Consider the following 16,772-nt stretch of genomic DNA (forward strand, 5'->3'; position numbering starts at 1 on the left):
CCCAGCCGGCCTCCAGGGTTGACATTATTCCCACTTTGTGGAAAAACTGAAGCCCAGACGGGTTCAGGGACCTGCTGAGGGTCACCGGGCAGGAGAGAGGTGGGGCCAGCCGGTGACGGGGCTGCGGTGCCTCCTGCACTTCCCTCGGGTGGGAGAGGGAGAGGGGACCCCCAAGACTGCTAGGTGGAGGAGGTGTCCTCCCGCTGCACCTCAGCGAGGTTTAATTTCGAGCCCAAGTAGAGACTGCTGGGCTGGCGGGCGAGGACGAGCTCAGAGGCAGTTCCAAGCTGCTGCTGGTTTTGGAGCGGGCCAGACAGAATCGGAAGGGGGACAGCGGGTGGGACACGCCGAGCCCCAGAGGCCCCCCGCCCCGCGGACGTCCCCTGCCCAGACTGCTGCCCCAAACCGTGCTGGGTGGGAGGCTGGAGCTCGGCCTCCTTCCTTCCTCTTGACAGGAAATGACTTCCCTTCCCTTTGTTCCCACTTTCTCTGCTTACCCAACTGGATCTCAGATCGCCCCGGGGAGGAAGGATGGGGGCCAGGAGGCTGCTCCTAGGAACTTTCTCACACATTCCCCGCTCCGGGGTGACCTGGAGTCCGCGGGGCCAGAGGGGGGCCAGGCCTCCCTTTCCCGCCCGGGCCTGACATCCCAGCAGGAGCCGCTGGGAGGGGTGGCCAGGGGGACGGGAGGCTGCCCAGCTGCGAACATCTGGCCTCTGCACGGCAGCATTGGCCTTAGACGGTCACTGAGAAACTAGTGGAGCTGACTTCCCCGAGGTCAGTCGGGGTCAGGCGGGTGGGGTGGGGGTGGGAGAAGGGGGTGGGGGTGGGGGGTAGGTGACAGGGCAGCCTCCCAGCTGTCTCTGGGTTGACCACAGGATAATAGGTCCAGATTAGAGCATTCTGGGAGAATGTTCTAATCCACAGGCCTTTGGATTTGGACCCCCCAGGGCCATGCAGGAAAGAAAAAGTGTGGTCTCAGGCCCAAGGACACTCCAGGATGGCCAGGTCAGAGGGTGTGCTGTTAGGATCCTGCAGTCTGCCCCGCATGGCCTGGAAAAATCGCTCCACACTCTTTTGGGGCACCCCGTGGCCAAGTAGGGACCTACTAGGCTGTGCTGAGAGTTCGGTGAGTTTTGAGAAGGGAAAGCATAGCTTTCATCAGCAAGTGCCAGGGATGGTTGTATCGTCCTTTCTTATATTTCACGCTCAGAAGGACTCTGAAAACCATTTACAAAAATAGATTCTTAACTTGTAACGAACAACGTATGAAATCTAAGAGCATGACGGCCAGTAGAAGCTCCTGTATTTCCCACCGACACTTACCAATCCAGAGACTAAAAGAAGTATCTGAACTTAGCAAGGGGCCGTCATAGATTGGTTGCTCACTTACAAGAGCTATTTAATCGGACTGAGCTGAGTCTGATAAACCACTCATTAACCCTGTTAGAGGAATTTACAAGCGTAGATTGTCCTGTTTTTATTCTCCACCAGTCACCAAGAGAACCCACCGTGTGGGGGTACTTCGAGATCCGGAGTGAGGGCTGGGAGCGCCAAGCTCCAAGTCCACCATGAGTGTCCCTTGGGGCTCTTCTCTCCCCACCCCCAGCCCCACTTCTTGCTGTGCATTCACTAGGTCCTTACTTGCTGCAGACCTGTGGGCTGGGCTTTGGAGTCATGTCAGGCTGGCCCAGCTGAGGCCTAAAATTTAAAAAGGGCATGTTCTCACCTCTGCACAAGCCCTGGGTGACCTAGAAGACTACAGAGCTGAGTGTGGGCTACATGCCCTGGGGCTGCTATCTGCAGGAACCCAGAACGGGCTGCCCTGATATCAGGGTGCCACCCTGTCCCAGCCCATGCTCTGACGCTGACACTGGGACCTAGACTTGGCTCACAGATGGCAGATTCAGCTGAAGGCACATGAGGTCGCCGGGGGTGGAGGTGGGGGCTGACGTGGTGGTAATGAGCCAGCGTGTCTGGCGATGGGCTCTCATCGCCCTGTGGAAGCAGACATTTGCTCCCTGGAGCGGGTCAGGAATCAGGGGAGACTTCCTGGAGGAGGTAATGATAGAGCTAGAGAGGAAAAATAGGTGGTGGAATCATTCCAAGACAGAAAGACAGTCAAAACGGGTGAGGTCAGGGACATTTATTTGAACTTTATCTTGTAGTAGGAAGCCATGGGAGGGTCTTGAGTAGAAGAGAAACATATAAATGCTCTAGAAAGATCACTCCAGGGATGAGGCAGGAAGGAGGTAGGGTTGGAGGTCACTGGGGCTCCCGCCCCCACCCCACCTCTGTGCTTGAGCCAGGGTTGTGGCTTTGGAGATTAGGGCAGAGATGCAGGCAACAGAGTCAAGACTTGATTGGATGTGGAGGCTGCTGGGGAGAAATGGATCCTGGCTGCGGCTGGGCTGGTGCAGGGGAGCTGAGCGTGGGTTCCGGGTTCACATCTCAGCTCTGCTCGCTGCTGGATGACCCTGAACACATGACTTGACTACACTGAGCCAGTTTCCTCGTCTGTGGGATGGGATGATGATGCCAGTGCCCACCGTTGGCAGCGATGGGAGGATTTCTGAGTTGAGGGCAGCAGGCGCTTCGGCCAGTGTGGGCGCAGAGTCGTGCTGAATCGCTCTGGGGGGAGGGTCGTCCTGATGGTGCTTCCGTCCCCTCTGCCTCTGGAGCCCCAGCTGAGGCTCTGACAGGTCTTGCTGTTTCCCTCCCACAGCTGAGCTGGCCTGACCTCGGGAACTGCCGCTCTCCCAGGAGAATCCGGATCCGGGTCAGGGAGGTAACTCGGGGTGTGGCCAGGTGGGTGGGCCAGGTGGCCCTGTAGTCAGCTGTCCTGGGGGCAGGGAGCTAGAGAAACTGCTCCTTCTGGGAGCAGAGAATTAATCATTTGTGAGTCGAGCAGGCCCATGCTGCCCTTTGCTCCCCCAGGTGTGCAGGTTGGGGAGGGGCAAGGTGGGACTGCTCAGTCGAGTCACCTGGAGCCCCTGAAGGTGGGTCTGCGTGCCCAGATGGAGTGTGTCCTGGTGCCCTGAGCCCCACTCTGCCCGCAGCCCCACCAGAAGGCAAGGCAATGGCGGCGAAGCCGGAGAAGAGGGTCGCCTCGTCTGTCTTTATCACCCTGGCTGCCCCACGTCGAGATGAGGCAGTGGCCGAAGTGAGACGGGCAGCTAGCGAGGCCCGGCCTGGCCCCCCCTGGGAGTCTCCTGCCCCAGGGAAAGCCCCGGGGGCCGGCTCAGGAGGCAGGCCCGGGCCCTGGAAGTCCCCTGCTGAGCCAGCCGCACCATCCCACCTCTCCAATGGAGGTAAGAAGGTGGGTCTGGGTGGGAGAGCCCAGAGAAGCAGCCCCAGGTTCTCAGCCCAGGTGGGGAGGAAAGGACAGCTGGGCCTGGCTTTGATCCAGGCTCCTCCCCCTCGTGGCTTTGCGATATTGGCGGTGCTTCTCAGTTTCCTGATCTGTAAAATAGGAATGATAAAGGATCTTGTCTCAAAGGTTGTTGTGACGATTAGTGTTGCTGCAAACACAAAACGTTCTTTCCTTGTCTGTCCCTTCAAAAGCATGAAATGTGCCACCTGCTGTTATTCCGGGCCAGACGCAGGGGAAACAAAACCAAGATTTTCAGCCTGTATGAAATTTACATCCTAGTGGGGGAAAAAGATAATAAAGGTGTGATAGATAACATAATACGCAGTGTTAGAGAGGAATAAACTTGGCGAGGGGTGGAGGGACAACTCTCGAGGGGGGCCGTCTCCCAGGAGGCGACATTTCAGTGCAACTCAGACCTGAGTGGAGGATAGAGCTGGTGGGGCTGGGGAGATGGATCCTGAAGAGCAGTAGAAGCAGCAGTGCAAAGGCCCTGAGGCAGGAATGAGTCTCAACGTTGAGGGACCTGGAAGGTGGCTTTATTCTCCCTCGGGCCCTGATGGTCACGCGCTGTGTGATCTCAGGCAAACACTTTCCTCCCTCTGGGCCTCGGTTTCCTCTGTTCCTTTACCTTGTGCTTAGGCTGAGCTGACCCCGTTGCCATGGTGACAGAGAGCCTTCCACCCTCTCTCCCCGCAGCTCCATGCAAAGTCTCAATTGCTGGGTTGGGTGGAGTGAGGAAGCGCGGACAGCCCGGCGGCCTGGGGCAGGGGGTGGCTCCTCACCACACAGGGCACCAGCTGGAACAATGGGGGGCACTGAGACGCTGGGGTGAGTGGACGGAAGCTGAGACTCCCCAGGGTCCCGGGTGCCTATCAGGTGTCCTGCCGTCCCAGAGCCAGGTTTTGGTCAGCCGCCATCCCTGCCCATCCATCACCACAGAAACCACTGAAGACCAATAGGAAATGCCAGTTGCAGGAGACCAGAGGGGCCCTCTGTGCAGTTGGGGAGCATGTGGCCATTCGTGTAATCTAAGACACAAGCCGCTTAACTGACCTCTCCTTCCTAAGAACACAGCCCGTGCAGGCACCCGGGACCCCAGGGCCGAAACCCACAAGTCACACGTCTTCCAGGGCCTGGGAGACACCACGTACCCCTGGCTGGAATGGGAGCCCAGAAAACGTTGCTTAGGTGCCAACATACCAGTATCTCCAGGACATTTTTATAGGTTGTTGGAATCGTAGGCGGAAGATTCTGGAAGTGTGGAAACAAAACCAGACATTCCCGGGGAGGGGGCGGCCTCGCAATGGCGGGTCAGCCATTTTGTTGACCAACTTTGGTGAACTCAAGCCGAGGGCTGAACTTTGATGCCCAGCCTGGCTGAGTTCTAGGGGGGCTGCTGGGCTGGGGGGCTGGACTGACCACGGGACACACAATCCCTGGGGCCTCCCAGCTGCTCCAGCCATCCAGGGCAGACTGTCCCCGGGTGCCTCACCCAGCACTTGGCCTGCAGGGGTCCGCGGCATTTCTCTAGCCCTTTCTCCTGGCAGTGCCCACCTTCCCCTCACCCTCCCCGGTGGAGCTCAGGTGCATCTAGAGTCACAGCATTTTTCTCACAAGTCCATTTTTTCTCTTGGCTTCTCTTTAAAAAACTGCTCTTCCCCATCCCGCACTCGGCTGCCAGACCCACATCACCAGGGTTCAGCTCAGCCTCTTCCTCTCTGCACAGCTGCCCTGCAGCCCCAGGCCCCTCTGTCCTGGTGGGGACCTGCCACCTTCCCAGCCTGTTACCTAGAACCCAAGACTGGTCCCAGGAGAGGCCTCAGGGCTGCCGCTCCTGACTCCTGACTCACGTCAGCCTGCGCAACCCCAACCCGGTTGTCACCCTTAGCTGCATCAGCACGCCCTGGGGGCTTGTTCATACCCCGCTGGGCCCCACCTAGTACGTGTGACTCAGCAGGGTGGAGGTGGGGCCGGAGAATATGCATTTTATGCTTTCCCAGGTAACACTGCCGCTCTAGCCTCCCTACCCCCATTCTTCTAATGTTGAATAGGCAAGACTTGTGGAGGACAGCGGGAGTTCTCCAAGTGTGACCTTTGGACCAGCAGCCCACCCCAGCCTGCTAAATCAGAAGCTCTGGGGCTAGGGCCCAGCCCTCTAGCCATCTGCCTTTGAGCAAGGCCCCCAGATTATCCAGTGGCATGCTGGCAGGGCTTCAGCAACCTTCTCTGTGCCGTCCCTTCAGCCCTCAGGAAACAGGAGTGTTCATTATCTTTCTCCAATGACTGAGAAACCCCAAGAGAGGTGCCCCAGAGAATTAGCAGGGACTGCTGAATTTATTGAGACTCAGATTAAGTCTCTTGCCTGGGGACACACAGCAAGTCAGCAGGAGGTAGAAATGGATTCTGATCTGGTGACCCCGTACCTTAACCACCTTGAAGGCCAGAGGGGTCCTCTGCCCCTGCAGAGACCCAGCCAACCCTCTCCGCTCTGGTTGCAGGATGTTCTCCCACACTGGATGGCCAGGAGGTGCTCCCAGACCTGGACCTCCTCCCTCCTCCACCCCCACCCCCTCCGGCATACCTGCCTCCTCCTGATGAGGAGCCCCCGGCCCCGATGGGGGCGTCCCTCATTTCGGACTTCCAGCAGCTGCACCTGCTCCCACCCCCGCCCCCACCGCAGGTACTGCCAACCCTGTGGTCCCTGGTGGAAGCAGTGGGTGGGGGAGGGAGAGCCTGGTCTTCTGCACTTTCAGGGACTTCAACCCAGAGGGAGGGTGTCCACTCTCCTGCTGGAGGGCAGTTCCTCTTCAGAGCTCGTTTAGGCTGGAAAAATTAGGGGTTTCTCAAGGTCCCCAGAGAAGGGATGTCACACCTTTCTGCCCCGGTGCCCTCTCAGCTCTGAGATGACACTTCCTGTGTCTAAATTCCTTATGTTGGTCAGAAACTCACTTTGAATCCTCCACCCCTCACAGAGGCCAGGAGAAACCCTGAGTCTAGGAGGGTCCTTAGAAGTGGTAGAAGCAGCTTTGGCTGGTTCAGAGCACCCAGGGCAGGGAGCTGGGCTCAGCTGCCTCTCTCACCTCCCTGCTGGCTCATTTTTGACAGTGTCTTGCTTATCTGGGCTCAGTTCCTTCCTGCTATCATGGGGTTAGTTGTGCCGGGTACTGAGGGGCTGTGTGGGGTCCCTGCTGGGTGACTCCTGTCCTCTCCCTCCATGTCTCTGCAGTCCCTGGTGGAGGGGCCGCCACTCCAGCCTAGGCCCAGTCACCTCAGGCCTGCAGAGGAGGAGCTGCCACCTCCCCCAGAAGAGACTGCTAGCTTCCCCGAGAGAGAGGCATCGACAGGTATGGATGTGGGGCTGGAGGAGTCTGGGGTGCTCCCCCGGGGGAGCACACAAGTGACTGTCAGGGGCTTCCAGGAAGAGCAGGGACCATCAGTGTCTGCCCCAACTCCCAGTTCAGTGATGGGCCTTATGGTTGTATGTCAGTTTTATTTGTGTTCATTTATCCTTTATAACTAAAATCCATTTAAATTAAATTGATTGGCAAAATTTGCTGTGATCGCAAAAACACCTTGAACGTATTTTTACTATTCAGTTTTTTTAAATGCTTGACATCTTCACAAGGAACCAATGGAAATGGATAGAAGGATACGCAGTAAATGTCTCCCTTCTGCCCCATCCCTGTATGGTCCAGACAGATAGTTGGTAGTTAAGGGCTTGCATATCTTCCAAAGATGTTTTATGCATATAGGAGCAAATACAAATGTGTCCCATCACCCAGTTTTCCCACGAATAGTAACAGGCTCTGTGATGCTCTGCACTTGCCTCCTTTCTTCCACACACCTCACAGCTCATCACACAGCAGAGCATGAAGTAGCTCCTTATTTTTCACAGCTGCATAGTACTCCATAGGGGTGGCTGTGTGCATTTGACCTGTGGCCTATGGACAGTACTTAGGTGACTTTTACGATGACAAATACAGTTCACCCTTAGACAACACAGGTGTGAACTTCTCTGGTCCAATTGTATGCAGTGTTTTTTTTTAATCCATGGGTTCCAGGTTCGTGGATTCAACTGACCTCAGATGTCAGCTGGCTGAATTCATGGATATGAACCCCCTTGAGAGAGACGACTCTAAATTATATACAGATGTTAATATTGGAGAGGGGTGAAACCAATCCCCTGTGGACACTAAGGGACGACTGTAGTTAAGTTTGGGGGTGGGGAGGGAGTGAAAAGTTAGACTCATATTTTTGTCCTTGGGTTTGGTGCCCCTGACAGTCACGTTCAGCTGGAAAGCTCTCACCTTGCCCCGATGTCATTTTGCTAGTGTGCAAGGTGTCTGTGATTAAGACCTAGGAGAGGATCTTTTAAAAAAAGTGGGGTGCCTCCCTGGTAATACAGGAGGTTAAGCACCGCACTATGAAGCAATTCTCAGCCTCTGCAGCATGAGTTCGATTTTCAGCCGGCCAGGGAGAAACCCACATGGCGGGGCAGACCTCTCCTGTCTCGCCCACTGCTCCCCTCAGCAGTGTATTTTCAGTCAGTCTGACTGTTCTGTTCCCCACTCTGTCTCTGGTGGATCCTCTCAACCCCCACATCTCTGGCCTATACCCCAGCTCTTGTATGCATAAATAAATAAATCTTTAAAAAAAAAAAAAAAAGACCTAGGAGAGGGGTTACTGAGGTTTGAGGGTAGGTGCATTTGCAACTTGGGTATTTTTGCCAAATTGCCTTCGTGGTGGTCCCCATGGACACCCCACAATAGTAATATTTGTGTAATAAATAGCTGTTTGTTTAATAACTAGTTTACAATAATAGTTACAACAAATATGTGCTTATGATGCACCTAAAACCTCCCCTACTCCAAGGCTATGTAATCATCCTCAGTGTTCTTTTGTTTCATTTTTCACATTTAGACCTTTGCCACATTTTGGAATCATCTGGTGCAGAGGCTTCTTTCATTGTTTTGCAGATGGCGACCCAGTTGTCTGACTCTGCGTCCCTTGATTTTAGCTTTTTGGGGGCTGTTCACAGTTCATATTCCTTTTCAATGCCCCCCTATCATCCTCCCCGCTGTGAGATGAGGCCACACTCCCAACCAGCGGGTGCAGGGCAGAGACCTGGCTCTCCGGGCACATCCTGGGTGGTTGCTGGGCACAGTACCCCCAGGCTGGGTGCTTACAGCCTGTCTTCACCCCAGACATCTGTGCCTTCTGCCACAAGACCGTGTCGCCCCGAGAGCTGGCCGTGGAGGCCATGAAGAGGCAGTACCACGCCCAGTGCTTCACGTGCCGCTCCTGCCGCCGCCAGCTGGCAGGCCAGAGCTTCTATCAGAAGGACGGGCGGCCCCTCTGCACGCCCTGCTACCAGGTGATCCCCCTACGCAGGTCTCTGGGTGCTGGGCCCTGGGAAGATGTCATAGGATGTCATTCCCTCTGAAAGTCCTGGGAGGCAGGCACGATGCGCCCATTTCACAGACATGGAAGTTGAGGAAGCTCAGGAAGGGACGGAGCCGCGCTTTGCAAGCTGGGTTAGTCTCCTGTGTCTGCTGGGACAAATACTACAAACTGGGGGCTTCCAGCCACACACATTAATTCTCTTAGCGCTCTAGAGGTCAGAACTGGACATCGGTTTCCCTGAGTCAAAATGCAGCACTGTTTCCGGCTGTAGTTCTCGCAGGACCCTCCTCCTTGCCTCTTCCAGCTCTGAAGCCTCCTCACGCTCCTGGGTTCCTTGTCCACCTGCGGTCTGTTGCTTGGCATCTTGCTTCAGTGTCTCATCTCTCCATCAATTCTTCCTTTCCTCCCTCTGATAAGGGCACTGGTGGGGGCATGTAGGGCCACACGAATAATCCAGAGCTTCCTCCCATCCCCACATCCTTAACTCCATCCCCTCTGCAAAGTCCCTTGCTGTTTGTTGAAGGCAGCACAGGGCTCAGGGTTAGGACCTAGCTCTCCTGGAGACATCACGCAGTCTCATGCTCCACCTGCCCCGCACCTGCTGGCTTTGGAGCCTGCCCATGAGCCTTGCACCCTTGGCGGGAAGTTAGAGCCACGATCTGCTGAGGGTCTGGGTCACCTCTGGGTCCCAGATGCCACCAGGGAGAGCTAGTCTGGATGCCAAAGTGCTAGAAGTACTAACTCCCAGTGGGGTGTTAGTGTGGTGTATGGTATACAGACCACTGACCCGTCACTGGCTGGGCGTGGCTTGGGGTGAGGGCCGCCCCCGTCCTCATGAATTGGTTGCACCTGGCAGTCTGCATTTTAACAGGTCTTCAGCAAGTTCAATAGATACTGAACTTTGAAATTTGGAGCTGCAACTGTCTAGACAAATCAGAATGCACATTTCCACAGCCAGCAGGGCACTGTGGGAGGAGAAAGGAGCCATTCCCTCCCCACCCCGCCAAGGGGCCTCTAGGGGATGTCCCTACCCTCTCTTCTCAGCTGGGAAGGGGGGGGGGGGTTGGAGAGCAACCACAGCCCGGAGGAAGCCTTGGGCAGTGGGCTGGAGATAAGGGCTGCCCCACCCAGACATCTGTTCAGAAGGAGTCAGGTTAAAATGAACAGGAGCACAGCCAGGAGCGGGGAGAGATGTGTCTAGGAGAAAACGTGGAAGAGTTAGAAGCCCTCTGCTCTACCTCGGAAATCTCTCTCGCTCTCTTTTTTTTCTCTCTCTCTCTCTCTCTCTCATTTTTCTCTCTCAGTCTTTCTGCTACTCCTTCTCCTTCCTCTCCTCCCTCTTCATTCCAGAAGGAATTTGAAGCAGCTTATAAGAATGCATTTGCACCAAAAGCCAACAATAGTCCACTTAACATTTTGTGATGAGGGGAATGTTAAATGTTCTTCCCACAATAACGTAAGGCTTTAAAGAATGCAAGGAACACGGGATGTAAAATGAATAAAGATCAGAACAGAGGAAAATCAAAGTGGGAAGTGAAATGAGACCAGAGGGCGTTAGTTGTCAAAGACAGACACGGGAAAGATCCCAGCTGTGGTTCCTGAAAGTGGAGCATGGAACTTGGCTCGACCTTCCAAGTGGCCAAGTAGGAAAGGGAGTGTTTCGAGGCATATTGTCCATAAGATGAGCAGCACCCTACATGCTGCAGGAATTCCTTGTTCCTGAGTCTGAGGTTTAAGAGAAATGTCTCGTGTGAACCCTTGTAGACTTGGGCCTCAAACATATCCTAGTAACAAAAACGCATTAATGACCTCATGCAAGATTCCACGCTATCCCCAGGATACAATAATACGCTCGATCTATTTTAAGCAAGGAGGGGAGGGTGGGTAGAGGGGTGTTACAGGCCAAATGCATGAATGGGAGCCCCCCTTTGTATCCCCACTGGGCACCCATGGGTGGCTGGTCACCTACCCCTGGCGGCTTGGAGCCAGCACTCCCACGGCGTAACTCTGAGGCAATGGCCTTGTGTCGCAGGACACCCTGGAGAAGTGTGGCAAATGTGGGGAGGTGGTCCAGGAGCACATCATCCGGGCCCTGGACCAGGCCTTCCACCCACCCTGCTTCACGTGTGTCGCCTGCGCCCGGTGTATCGGGGATGAGAGCTTTGCCCTGGACGGCCAGAACCAGGTGTACTGCCTGGACGACTTCTACAGGTACCTGAGGGCCATGCGCTGGGGGCGAGTGGGGAGGATGGGCTGGGCCCCGGGCAGAAGAGGAGCCCCGTCAGGGCGCTCGGCTCCAGCCTTCCTTCAGGCTCTGCGCCTGCAGGGGCGGGTCTTCCTTGGCGCACACTGTAGTTGACAGCGCACCTGCGTGCCCGGTCCGCGCCAGGGGCTGCCCTGGGGTAGGCCATTGCGTCCTCAAAATGGCAGGGCCTCTGAAGGGTGCTGTTTTCCCCTATGTGGGAACCAACACGCAGGGCTCCGAGTCTCCTGGCTGGTGAGTGTGGAAGATTCTATCCAAACCCCATCAAACTGACTTTTGACTTTGAGAGCCCCAGGCCCTCACAGCCAGAGCACCTGAGGCAGCAGTGCCAGGGAAACCCCTGAAGTTCAATCCTCTCCCTGGACTCGCTCACTGCCCAGGTGGAGAGACCGATGTGCCCACCGAAAAGGAGAGGGAGGCAGAGGAAGCAGTGGGGACGGCACAGGACGAGGCCCCTGCGCCGCAGAACACACACAGGATTTCTCTGCTTTTGCAAATTCTAACATCCCCAGTCACTTCCTTGCCTCCTGCTAATTATACCCTGGGAAGCCGGGTCTGATTACCACCGGCCTCTCCGCCTCCCCCGGCCAGGAAGAAATAGACTTTGTGGTTGTAGCTCCAGGTGCAGCCCAGGGCCAGGGGCTGAAATAGCTCCGGGAGGTGACCGAGGGCAGCCGGAGCTGACCGCTCTGGCTCGAGCACCCCCAAGCGTGAGTTCCTGTCCTCTAGGAAATTTGCCCCTGTGTGCAGCATCTGTGAGAGCCCCATCATCCCCCGAGACGGGAAGGACGCCTTCAAAATCGAGTGCATGGGAAGAAACTTCCATGAAAACTGCTACAGGTGTGAGGTGAGTGGAGCAGCAAGGGTTTAATGGCATTCAGGTGCCAGCGAGCCCTGGGGAGAGCCTGCCAGGGGCCAGGCCTGGGTGGGGTCCGGGACAGGGCCAGGTGGAGGGGCTCAGCTCTCAGGCTGCCCCCGTCCAGCAGCGGGGACACGTAAGAATGCAATCATTAGAAATGTAGTTTATTAGCCCGAGCCCCGGACCAGTGCTGGCACCCACAGCAGCACCTGCCCAGGGAAGGGAGTCTCGCGGGAAGGCCGATGGGGCTCCCTCCCCATCTCCCAGTTCTGCCCTTTTATGTGTGTCTGCTTCCCTTTCCCTGCCCGAGGGCTGGCATCCTCTGAGGAGAGGGTCCACCGCATGCCTGCCAGCCCCCCAGGTTTATAGCCTCTGGGCTTGGAAACCCCATCCAGGCATCCCACAGAAGCCCCCAGTCTCTGATCGCCCATTCTGGACCAATCTCTGGCCAGCAACTATGATTGACAGCCCCTGGACCGGGAGCAGAGCTCTGAGACTGAAGGGGTTGCTGCAGGGTAGAGGGAAGAAGCGGGTGCTGAGCAGACCCCGATGGGCCTCTGGGGCCCAGGAATCAGCTTTGGGTAAAGAAGGCAGTGATCAAGGGACCCCCTACTTTTACGGGCACGCCCACCCCTGTGTAACTGATGTTTGTCTTCCTGGTACTGGCAACCGAGGTAGCAACGTTTATGTGTGTCACCTAAAAGTGAGGAATCTAGGAAAAATCTCTGCATCAGCCAATTAGTAATTCTAAACATTGACTCAGTCACGTGGAACCAAGAGGCCCCTTTCGCTGAGGGGGATGATCGTAAAGTCATCAAGTTGCTTCATGTAGTCCTTGGTGGCTGTGGGTCAAGGTCCAGCTGATAAGGCATCTTGAAAGAACAGTAATGAAGTTTAAGTGCTCGAAGGTCTCCCTGGCCCTAGGGAGGTCCCGTGGCAATCAGCCTGACTAGTGAGCACATCAGCACCCCAGGCTGGTCCTTGGTTGACTTGCTGGGTGCCCAGCAGGCTGCACTTTAGCGGCCACATTTCAGAGGATCGGGCTCTGGACTGCAGCAGCCTAGAACAAGTTGGGGTGCTGCTTCTCTAGGAAGGGAGACAGGCTTCCGGGGTGTAGCCAGTGTTCCTGTCTCATCATTTCTGCTTGATTTGTGGTCCATGTTAGTTATCACTGTTGCTGGAAGGGTAACAATACTTTTATAGGTAGTGTTTTTTAATTTGTAAAATGCTTTTGTGTACAGATGATTCTTGATAATGTAGGGTTGGGAGCTCCAACCCCACAGAAATCCATGCATAACTTTTTATTCCCCCTGAAACTTAAGTACTCACAGCCTGCTCCTGGACTGGAAGCCTAATGACAAATAACAGACTCTGTGTGTGTGTGTTATATATGCTGTATTCTTAGGATAAAGCAAGCTAGAGGGGCCTCCCTGGTGGCCTAAAGGTTAAGTCTCAGCACTATCACTGCTAAGGCCTGAGTTCAATCCCTGGCCAGTGGGCTACCCACATGGCGCAGCAGACCTCTCCTGTCGGGTCTTCTGCTCCCCTTAGTAGTGTATTTCAGTAGATCTGCCTGTTCTGCTGAACACTGTCTATGGTGAGTCCTCTCACCTTCTGCACCTCTGGCCTACACCCTAGATCTTTTATGCACCCCACCCCCCCAAAAAAAAAGCAAGCTAGAGAGACAAATATTAAGTAAATCAGAAGGAAGAGAAAATATATTTGTGGACTGGATGGTGTTTATCAATCATAAGTTTGTGTGGTCTGTTTATTGGAAAATTTGCACATAAGCACCCCACTCAGTTCAAACCTTTGTTTGTCAAGAATCAGCCGTACACCCCTTTATTTAATCCTAATGAAGATTTTGCAAGATGGGACTTGTTGCCTCCATTTGTGATGAAGAAACTGAGGCCGAAAAATGTCCCACCCTTCTAAGGCCAGCTCTAGCTAACTTCCTGCCCTGTCCTCAGCTCCTTTGCCAACTGTGTGACTGGGTAGTAGTTGAGGTGTTTCCTCACTTGGTTCTAATTTAGGAGAGGCCACACGTGCCCCTTTGGAACTTTAGATCTGGCACTTGCTGGTTAAGAATAGCCCAGACCCGCCACTGAATACCACAGAGCCGGGCTGACACCTGCGGTGCAGTTGCAGGGAAGGGACACACGAGGGCGCCCTCACGGCTGGCTTGGCTGGGTCAGGCTGGCACCAGGACCCCAGAGTTATCTCTCCCGGGACCAGCCCCTCTGCTCTGATCAGTGCAGCTGCCAGAGGATGCCAGCCGTGCTCTGAGCTGTCTCTGGAGTTAGTTGTTATCGGCAGCATGACCAGAGCTCAGGCCTACAGCAGTTTGGGCCCCGAATCCCCATCTTCCTCATGACGTCCTTTGGTGATTTGAAAAACTAGAAAGATTACCAATAGCTCGTGCCAGAGTTTAAGTTGTGAGAGCAGCGGAGCAAGGAAAAGACGGTGGAGACCTGGTCCTGTCCCAGCTCTGGAACCAGCTGCGTGAGCTGGGGCCAGCCCTGCCCCTCTCCAACCTGGGTTTCCATCTGTTTGACAGGAAGGGGCTGGACGAGATTGGGTAATTCACTCAGCAGTACCATCTCGTGCCTGCTGTGTGCAGGGCTCTGGTCTAAGCTGGCCTGGCGTGGGAGGAGGGGGTTCCTGCCTCAAGGAGCTCCCCTCCCCCTGCCTCCCTCAGCCCCCCCTTCCTGTTTTTTGGATGGATGCCCAAATGGGATTGCCAGGTCACATGGCGCTTGCATTTTCAGTTTTCTAAGGTGGTCCAGATTGCTTCCAAAATGGTGGCACCAGTTCACATTCCCACCAGCAGGGTATTAGGGCTCCCCCTGCTCCGCATCTTCCCCGGCTCTTGTGGATTTTTCCAGTACATGCCATTCTCGGGGGTGTAAGATGATACTCGCTGTGGTTGTGACCTGCATCTCCCTGAGGAGCTTCTTTCCAAAGGGACTGGGGTGGTGGTTTAGGTGCTTTTAGCCTTTTCCACAACCCCTTGGGGGCTCCTCTCACCAGGGGCGCCCAGTCCCCCCACCGGCTGACTCTGCTCACTCACACCGTGGGCCTTGTCCTGACTTCCCTGATGGAGCCTCCGCCCAGGGGTGCTGGGAGGATGGGGTGGAGGAGCCTCGTCCTTGGGGAGCACATTCCTTCCCTACGTTCCATCAGCCGGCGCTGGGTGAGCCCCCACCGGGCGGGTGGCTGGGCGCAGGCCTGGTGGTCCTCACCGCCTTGTCCCCGCAGGACTGCAGCGTCCTCTTGTCCATCGAGCCCACAGACCAGGGCTGCTACCCGCTGAACAACCGGCTCTTCTGCAAGCCTTGCCACGTGAAGCGGAGCGCCGCAGGGTGCTGCTGAGTGCACCCCAGGCCTGGGGGCCGTGAGCCCCCTGCAAGCCTCAACAGGACCCTTCCCTGACTTGGTTTCCCTTCCTGACCTGCTCCTGCCGCCTGCCCTCTGAGCTTCCTGGGAACCAGCCTGCAGCTGCGCCACCAGGCAGCCCAGTGCCACCTCCTCCCCGCTGCAGGTGCTTGGCGGAAGACAGAACCCTCAGACTTCTATCCTCTGGGCTCTAGAAGATTCTGTACCCTGAATATCAAGTGCAGAATTCCCACCTCTGAGCTCTGGCGTCTCTTGAGCACTTAATGCCCGCTTCCAGGGTTGAGCTGGGGTGAGCCTCCAGGGGTCCTGGGCCCCTAGCAGTGACTTTAGGTGGCCTGGCGGGGTTGTTGCTGAGACCATCCTGTCTTACAAGACTGAGCTGTTGGAGGAAAAAATAACTCCAAGGGCCCTTAAAAAATGCTTTTTTTTAAACATGGAGGTTCAAATGATGGAGCATATTCATTGGACATTTTGAAGAGGGGGCCTTAATAGGAAACGTCTCCTGTTTCCTATACGAGAGAGACCCAGTGGTGGCCTGGCCTCGGGACATGTCTGCTGACATGGGGCCAACCCAGGCGTGAGCCCGAATAGCAGGTGCAGAAGGAGGGTGAGGGGCTGACCACCCTGCATCCAGGTGCTCTGCACAGTGCTTGATGCCTGTGTATGCTGGGGGGGCAGGTGCTGGAGATCTCGGGGTACTGCCTGCAGCCTTGACCACACACTCCTCCTAGCAGTGCTTTTGGGGGGGTCCCCTCAGCCCCCGGCTCATCCCCAAGTCCCACTCAGGCCATCCAGCCCAGGCCTGTGACCACCGCCTCCTCAATGGGTCTGTCCCTGTTTCTTTCCTTTTAAGGAAAACCACTTTTGTGGCTTGGTAACTTCCAAGACACCTTGTGGGGCCTGAACAAGTCAAACAGTGCTTTCCTCCCTGGGATCGTCTTGCTGTGCCACAGGCTCCCGTGAGGGGGTCTGGGATGCCAGCACTGGGACGATTCCCTGCCAGGCCCCTTAGGACCTCGACCAGGGCACAGCTTCCAGCCAGAGCCTGAGCAGCGGCCCCCACACCCCAGGTGCTCACTGAGCACCCCACCACTCGTGTTAGAACCAAGCATCGCCTGTTCTCGCAGCTCCTCGATGTTTCACGCCAACACACTTTGTTTTCCTCTCTTCCCACTGTGGCCTTCGCCGAGGGCGCCCCGCGCCGCCCGCCCCCACGCGCAGCTGTGCTTTTCCTGCAAAAATAAACGCGTGACTATTGGAAGTCCATCTGTGTCCCGTCTCAGTCTCACCTAGGGAGGTACTGGCCTTGGGTCGTTGCCCTGGAGAAATGTCTGGTGGGCACCTGTTAACTGTGCTGCGCCTCCCTCCCGCGAAACTGGGGCTTAGCTCAGCAGACAGGGACACAGGCCCCGCCTGAGCACCCAAACCCTCACACTGGCCTCAGGGTGCCCAGGTGGAGTCTGCGCTCTGGATGGTCC

General features: G+C 55.9%; 1 protein-coding gene across 2 annotated transcripts; it reads left to right on the plus strand.

The window, feature by feature from the left end:
• Positions 1-3,064: 3,064 nt before the first annotated feature.
• FBLIM1 (filamin binding LIM protein 1) lies at positions 3,065-15,270 on the plus strand (the record flags this gene model as incomplete). 2 transcript variants are annotated; one of them, XM_084241660.1, is made up of 7 exons in its annotated part: positions 3,065-3,311; positions 5,872-6,053; positions 6,600-6,717; positions 8,578-8,747; positions 10,809-10,987; positions 11,769-11,886; positions 15,157-15,270. In XM_084241660.1, 7 exons carry the CDS (start codon positions 3,080-3,082, stop codon positions 15,268-15,270), a joined length of 1,113 nt encoding a protein of 370 aa, XP_084097786.1. The 2 variants fall into 2 exon arrangements, with proteins under 2 accessions (XP_084097786.1, XP_084097785.1); XM_084241659.1 differs by lacking the exons at positions 5,872-6,053; positions 6,600-6,717 and having other exon boundaries at positions 3,080-3,311.
• Positions 15,271-16,772: the final 1,502 nt, after the last annotated feature.

The sequence above is a fragment of the Talpa europaea genome, assembly GCF_964194135.1.
Source record: "Talpa europaea genome assembly, chromosome: 9".
Classification (NCBI taxonomy): Eukaryota; Metazoa; Chordata; class Mammalia; order Eulipotyphla; family Talpidae; genus Talpa; species Talpa europaea.